Source organism: Acartia tonsa, chromosome 4 (genome assembly GCF_053477335.1).
Source record: "Acartia tonsa isolate MP-2025a chromosome 4, ASM5347733v1, whole genome shotgun sequence".
NCBI lineage: Eukaryota > Metazoa > Arthropoda > Copepoda > Calanoida > Acartiidae > Acartia > Acartia tonsa.
Window position 1 is genome coordinate 27,655,980 of NC_137263.1, and position 8,263 is coordinate 27,664,242.

The 8,263-nt window shown below is 32.4% G+C and overlaps 1 protein-coding gene across 2 annotated transcripts in view; it reads right to left on the reverse strand.

Moving 5' to 3' along the window:
- Positions 1-6,564, reverse strand: part of LOC145318063 (uncharacterized) — a 57,521-nt gene extending 50,957 nt beyond the window's left edge. The window contains exons 1-5 of one of the 2 annotated variants that reach the window (XM_080159395.1): positions 6,195-6,564; positions 3,353-3,748; positions 2,314-2,703; positions 1,820-2,089; positions 77-598 (exon numbers count right to left, since the gene is read on the reverse strand). In XM_080159395.1, coding sequence (XP_080015521.1) covers positions 77-598; positions 1,820-2,089; positions 2,314-2,703; positions 3,353-3,748; positions 6,195-6,280 — 1,664 coding nt within the window. In that variant the 5' untranslated portion in view covers positions 6,281-6,564. The remainder of the gene's footprint in view (positions 1-76; positions 599-1,819; positions 2,090-2,313; positions 2,704-3,352; positions 3,749-6,194) is intronic. The other variant, XM_080159394.1, reaches the window with a different exon arrangement.
- Between the last annotated feature and the right edge of the window lie 1,699 nt (positions 6,565-8,263).

Sequence of the window (8,263 nt, forward strand, 5' to 3'; positions counted from 1 at the left end):
AAAATTAATCAATTTCAAATTTTACTACTTGATTATATCCCATACCACACCATTATTTTACTAACAACAAGTTTACCTTTGTAATGGTGGAGAACTCGTTGATGATGGTCTTCCAATAGACCTAGATCTTGAAGAACTTCTTTCTGGTGGTGGTGGTGGATACATGATATCAATTTCAGATTGTTCACTAATCTCAAGAGTTGAATATTGCTTAGCGGGCCTTCCAAGTGTTGACGATTTGTGACAGGTTAAAGTTGGGGGAGGGGGTAATTCTTTTTCTGTAGAGTCACAAAAATTGTCAACTTGCTCACTTGGTAGTGGAGGTGGAGTAGGTGACAGCGCATTTTCTTTTACATTTTCATCACTGTAATTTCTTGCAGGAGGAGGTACTGGATTCTTATCAATATTTTTATCTTGTAGTTTTTCAACATTGTTACAGCTTATGATTGAATTAAATTCTTGATCTAGATGCTTTGCTGGAGTATTTGATCTTGAAACTGATGCTGATAATATCTCAAGATGAATCTCAATATCTTCTATAGTTTCATTCAGAGCTTCAACTATCTTGGATCCTGACTTGCTTGCTGATGAATTAGGCCTAGATAATTTTTATTTTACATTTCAAACTAAGATTAATACTTCCAAAAGAAGTAAATGGGTTTGAAATCATTAGCCTCACCGACAACCAGACAAAGAGAGACTAACTGTCAAAGTTGGTTCACTACTAAAATTATTTTACTCATCAAGAGTCAGATTTCGTCAAATCTTTATTTAAAGACTAGTGGCGGCGCCCCTATCATCTAGGGCCTATATAAGTGTATCGTTACAAATCTTTAACTGCGCATTGCATATCCTCATAAATCTATATAAGAGAATTTCTCATACCATGAGAGGTCTGCCTTGGCAGTTCAGCTGATTTTTGTTTAGTATTTGTTTTTTTTTTGGTTATTTAATATGATGTCAAGGATCGGCCATTTTTGATTAATAATTTGAGAGAGACTTATGTGAGTATGGACAATGATTGGGTGGTGTTAGTACCCCAAAATGTGTTAATATGTGCATTTTTCCCTTTGCTTGGTTGCTAAATAATTAGGCAATGTTTTTTTAGTATGATTGACGTCTGGAATGATGTCAATAAGGCTGTAATGTATGATAAATATTTTTATTTCTTAACTAATCGAGCTGTAAGTTTTTCGGGGCGATTCTTTATATTTTCCAAAACCACAATGGGGCCTATGTGAAGCTTCCCAAAAAATGGAGAACTTAATCGATCCAGTCATCATGAAAAAGTTAAGCTTCAGACAAAAAAAGCTTTACTATTTTATACTGTAGGATTTTTGTGTATGTTTGTAAAATGTTTTTTTTTGGGTTGTTGTCCAAATATTAATTGTCCAACTATTTAATGAAGGTTTTTAGGCTCTAATTTAAGATAATAAAAAAAAATTTGACAGTCAGGCTAAATGCAATGGGTCGAAAAGTGTCATTGGGTATATTTTACATTATATACTTTGCACTGAGTCTTTCTACCTGTCTTTACCGAAATTATTATTTACCCTCTTTAACAATATTGTTCTCTTTTATAGAGAAACCTATTCTGTCTAGGATGGTTTTCATCTTTAATGGGTGAATTGTGGTTATGTGTTTCCTAAATATCTTGGTAGGAGAGAGGCTCAACCAAACGCATCCGTTAAATAGCCTAAACCTCTTCACAAGCTTAACTGAAAGTTGAGTACCAATCGTTAAATTAATATTCTAGTTATCCAAGGACACGCAACTTACTTCTATAGAACAGAGAAGGAGAATTATGCTTTAGTATAACCTTTGACTAGAAGTAATGGGAGAGAGAGCACTTGACATATGTTCAGTTACTTGTCTGGCTGCATTCAACAAATTTTCTTTCACCTCCAGAGAATTTCTTGATTGGTTTGTTTCATACTTATTTTCATTTTCCTTTACCAAACATGAAATACTTTCTGGTACTATGTCAGAATTTGGATCAGAGCTAATTCTTTCGTTGATCTCACATAAAGAAACATTTACAGAAGACTCTTTCTTGCAGCTAACCTCATTGCATGGAATCTCAGTAAATCTGAACATATTTTCATAAACAGACATTAAATTTAGCAATTTATAATATGCAAACAAAACAATACGCATTTTTAGATAACAACTCCTCTCTTTGATTTGAACTATTTGTTGTATGAATATTTATATGTACATAACGCGATGATACTATGGGATTTTTTTATCCTTGTCAAAGAAAGTTGAATTTACGCATTTAGAAATGATCAAAAATAAATAATTTGTATGTACCTGTCTTCACATTTTTTCTCTTCTAGTTCAGATGCAATATCGTATAAATTTTTACATTTCATAATCTTCTTATCTTTACCCTCATTATCATGAAATTCAGTGACATTTGTATGGGCAGAGGTGTCTACTTTATGTTTCCCATCAGATCTAGCATAGTTATATTCATAGGAAAATGGACCTTCAAATTTTGAATTTTGAATGTTAGTCTTATCCATTTGACATTCATTTTCATTTTTAAGTATTATATTTTCTTGTAGATTGTGAAATAGTTTGTCTGTATTTTGTTGATTACTCTTAATTTTATGTTTATCTTTGTAATTCTGTGAATCTGATTTATCTATTGAGTGTGTCAGAAATCCTTGACAAGAGCTATTATCTGTTGTTTCCGACCTAGAATATAATGCGCATATATTAACATAAAAATAGGACTACATACGGTAATAGCACACAAATATGCAATAAAAGTATTCACAGACAAAAATGCCTTGTTATATGGAAAAATATGATAGTCTTTTTTATGTACATATGTGGAAAACCAAAGACTGACAGTATCCGCTGGATAAGAAGCGATGCTGAGCCATAGACATTTTCTTATGAATAATAAAATTAAAATTATTTAATTAAAACCAGTTTTGATGGAACGTGCTATATGGTTGTAGCAATAAGTAAGTACCTCTTCAATGATTTGTTAATTTCTTCGCCTTTATAAGTATATGATATCATGTTATCAATGTTATTCTAATTTATATTTAAACAAGTACGTAATAATTACTTCTCACGCCAGGCTACAATTGAATCAAGATAAAAGTAAGTGCCGTGCTCTGGGACCTATGTATGGTGAAATTAGACATAAAACCATAATGATTCCAGGTAAAACCAAAATATTTCAGCGGGATCTTTTTGAGAAAATTAGATTTGAAAATTTCAAGTTCAATTTTCACCCCCTAGGAGATGCTGCATAATCATGACAAGAAAAGCACTTACTTTTGTCTTGATTCAATTGTAGCCAGGCGTGTTCTAAATAATTTTTAAAAATAACCTGATATTTTCTAGTTCATTATTGGCGATATCTTTCCTTTTTCTTTTTTGAATTTGTGCTGTCCGGGTTGGAGGTAATCCTTCTTCTTCACTTTTAATTCTCATCTCCCAGCTTTTCACTTTCCCAAGCTTCCCAGGAGTGAACCTCCGTGTAGAGTGAGGAGAAAATTGTTCCGCTTCGCGTGCCATAACCTGCTCCTCCCAGTGCCTCTCTAGCGAAGTATCACGATGTCGACGATTTCTATCAGTGTCAATGTTTGCTTCCAATAATTTCTCATTTTCATTTTCATTTATTCTTCTAGATTGGTATACACCTGGTAAAGATTTGAATGAGGAGAGGGATCCAGATTCCAAACATTCTTTAATTTTTCCACTTTCAAATTCAAGCGCTTCCACACTAAAATATAAACTTTAATTAAAATATGCAATACATACAGTACAAGGATGACAACATCCATAAGTAGCGAAGCACAAAAAAATCATTGATTATCACAAAGTAAATTATCAATCAAATGTTTAGTGAGAAGAAAAATATTATGTGAAATAAGTACACACGAATCAAAGATATTAGGAATTATAAAAATCACGAAACCTTAAAAAATATATGTCTTTTGTAAATCTTTGACTGAAATACAATGTAATGTATACTGGATGCTTTTCGGATCAAGGTATCCTAAAAAATGAGCAGTCTATCTATAAAGCATTCCAGGAAATGAAAAATAAAAAAGCTAGCTGTCCTTCTGTCGTCCTTTGAACACTAAAGGACGACAGAAATTTTTTTTTATACTATTACCTACAAAAATTTCGAAAATCAGACCTTAAACACTAAAGATATGTGAAAATCAGTAAAACTGTTAAAAGCGGCTAAAAAGCTACTTTAAACATACGAACAGCTATGGATTATGCATACTTAAATATGCTCCATATTGCCGGGCATGTTGTCAAATCAAAGGTCTGGCTCAAATAACGGCAGAGTAAATCTAATTTACCAGTGTTGCGGAGCTGGAGCCGGGAGCCTTGGAGCCGCCATATTTTGCTGGAGCCGTAATTTTCGTTAAAAAATGGCTCAGGCTCCGAACTAAATAAATAAAGAAATTTTTATAGATCATAATTTGGTAACTTTGTTTTGTGATGTGCAAATACCCCTTTTTAAGTTTTTCAAGTCAATTTTTATCGAAAATTGAACTTTAAAAAAATCAAAAATAGACGTGGAGAAAAAAAAATATGTCGAGTTTATCTTGATTTTAGGTCGGAGCCGGAGCCAAATCCGAAGCCGGAGCCGGAGCTCGACCCGTAGCCGGAACCGGAGCCGCGCAAAAATCAAACGGCTCCGTAATGTTGTAATTTACCCCATAGCGTTACGTACTAACAGATTATAGTGAATTATAGAATAGCATCATTACTAAAAATTAAAAGGACAGTTGTTTACCTATTCTTAAAACTTTTTAAATTACAATAGGTTGGTTAATGTTAAACTTTAAAAAGATTACAATATCAAATAAAGTTGGCAAAATATAATAATATTGTTATGTACAATTGCTTGGAAATGCAGAACATCCCTGTGCTGCATGGTAGTTGAAGGTAGAAAATTATTAAATTTCATTTACTTATGAGTACAGCTTTACATATTTGTATATATATTTAATTATCCTAAAAAGGAATGGAGATAACCACAAAAACTTGAAAATCTAGGATTCAATCTAGCACCCCAAATAACAGACAGATGAACAAAAGAACGTATAGATTAGATGGGCATATGTCACATGAATCTTCACTAAAAATTTCAGATGTCTACCTTGAATAGGGGCCGGGAAAATCATTTTTCCCCCATAGCGTTACGGACGGACTGACAGATTGACAGACGGACGGACAGACAAAGTAAATTAAAGAGTAGCTTCGCTACTACTAATTATATTTGGTGACTTTAAACAGTTGTAATGTGTTTCATTTTAACTTAAAAAAATATAATGATGATTTCAAGAATTTCAAATAGTAAAAAATATTTTTCATGAAACTTAAGATGTCAAAATTGTTGTAAAACACTTATAAGATGAGTATCCACACTATAACTCACTCTGTCTTTTAATCTGTCTGTATTTCTCAAGACGTGATTAAATCTTTTATGGATAAAAGGCCTCTTCTCCTTTGATTTTAAGGATAGAAAGATGTTTTGGAGTAAAAAATTTGCTGACCATTGCACTTCTACTCATTATTTAATATGTCAGTCTATTTTCTTTTTTTTGTTTTACTTAATTTCTTTTTCCATTCAAGAGCCTCGCAACTCATGAATGTTGTCATACTTGTTTACACTAAAAATTATGATTCTTTGTCAACACAAAACTAAAATCTGTTTTTTTAAATATAGGTATGATACCAAGCTATAAATGTATAATAAAAATAATTTTGTTTAATGGCTTTAACTTCTGAACCGATTGGGCTCTACCCTTCAGAGAATATAGGTACACCTGTGATAGCTTTAAAGTATTTTCTGTGGGGTAGGGATATATTATTGAAATCACAACCCACACAATTTTGAAAATCAGTCTATACACACCCAAAGCCGCGTGAAAATCCGTCGTAAAAAATAATAGCAGCTAAAAGGTTCCTTAAAGATGTCCAGCCGTCATGTTTGTTTTATACCTAAATATGCTCCTTATTAATGGGAAGAAATTTCAGCCATCTATCTTGAATAGAAACCGAGGAAATATATTTCTCAGTAACATTTCAGACGGACGGCGGACATAGACGGTCGAACATTTCGAATTATATAGTAGCTTGTATACAAGACAGACTGACTTACATTTTGAATTATAAAGTAGCTACACTACAAAAAAAAATGTGACCTTGAATTTTGAATCGGTGTCTCTGGATCAGCTACAACATTAGCTTCTCTAATATTTGAGGCTTCTTCACAATCTAATTTCATCATTTTGTCACTATACTATTATTATTCCATTTTTGAATTTTCTTGACAACATCTAGCTTATATAACTATTGTAGGGCATGTAATAGCATACAGTAATGTATCAGCTATGTAAGCATGCTTTCTAATAAAGAAAAGAGTTTGTATTGCAACACTTAAGGTGAGGGGTGTATATTATGTAATGTGAGCTTGCAATAGCCTCCAGCAGCAAGCTGTTTTAGGTATAAACTGACCCATGGAGCGGATAGTGCATAATATCTGACACATAAGCACTAACAAACATTAAACACACAAACACAAACACACACACAAATTTACTTGCGTTTAAAATACACCTACACTACGCTCTATAATTATATTAATGGCAAATAGATAATTGAAACCTAATTATGGTCTCAAAATTAAGCGTATAAAATTCTAATGCCAGTTCTAACTAATTCATGTCTTATAAAATCCTAAAATAAACAAAATCCTTTTTTGGTCCTTTTCTATTTTACGGTTTAAAATATTTTGTTGTTCGATAGCCGATTTGTTTATGCCTGTTGAATCTAAATAGGATATATAAACAAGAGCTTTCTAGTGTCCTTGCATAACTAAGTGTATAAAGCTTTAGATGTAATTTTACCAATTTATGCAGCAAAATAAAGCGATATTATGTATTTATGAATACCGAGTATAAAGGGTGAGTAAAAATGACCGTAAACGAATGTACTTACATAGCCATAGAGAAAAACATTAAAAAAACTTTTCCCTCAATAAAATCAGTTTTCCTCACTAAAATTTTAGTGAGGCAAAATTATCCCCTCTAAATTTCTAGCGAGCCTCACTGATATTAGTGGGGCAAACTGATTTTAGTGAGGCAAATTTTCTTAAGAATTTACCTCTGAACACAAAAATATAAATAGAAAAAAATTGATCTTTTACAATACTATTATGTTTTAATAATAAAGGAAAGAAAGACAATTCACAACGTCTCATTTTTTTTATAAAGACCATTTCTAAGTTGTTTAATAGTAATCAAGCAAAAGTTTGAGATACATTTAAAAAAAATTGTAATGTTTATCTTATACCTAAAAGCTATGCAAATGACAACCTTTTAATAAAAGCTTCAACAGCTTTCTTAAAACTCAAGTGCTAACTTACAAAATCAGATGATTCTTTTATTTAACTTTAACAAAACCAAAATTCTAGTTCATGGCACTTTCCAAGAAAGTTTTTCTTCATTTGGTCAAATCTACAAAGTAGCTTGATGTCTGTCCGTCCGTCCGTCCGTCTGAAGCTTAAGATCTCGGTAACCACTGAACCGATCGGATTCTACTCTTCAGGGTATATACCTACTGGTCCTGTGGTGGTTTTAGGATATTTTCTTGGGGGGTGGGACACCCCTAACCCCCCCAAAAACAAAAAAATCCCCCCTCATTTTTTTTTGCAGGAGATTTCCTTGGTCCTTTTTTGCAGAAGATTTCCTTGGTCCTTTTTTTGCAGAAGATTTCCTTAGTCCTTTTTTTTGCTGAAGATTTCCCTGGTCCTTTTACGAATTTCACCTTATTTTTTTTACCTCTTGGGGCAAAGCCCCTAGAGGCTAGGTGCGAAGCCGCTAGTATTAGATAAAACAAGATCTTTGGAGAAAATAATCACGTAATCTCTTGCGTATTCTTACAGCTTCTAATATTTATATTTTGTATGAGGACTGACGTTTAAAGTAAATTGCATACTGAATGCTCAAAACAACAGGAAAATTATTGATATTCATATTCATAAAATTTTTTACAATCGAACCAAAAAAGACGATAGGTATGAAGAGATGAACCAAAAAGTTTCTTGTCCTTTCATCTACAGATACAAAAAAGCACTTCTGGAAATTTAATTTTGATACCCTTATCTACAAAAACTTTTAAAATCTGACCAAAAAACTCCAAAGATATGGAGGAAAATATTAAACATAAAAATAGCCAATAACCTACAAAAAATACAGTGCACTATGGATGT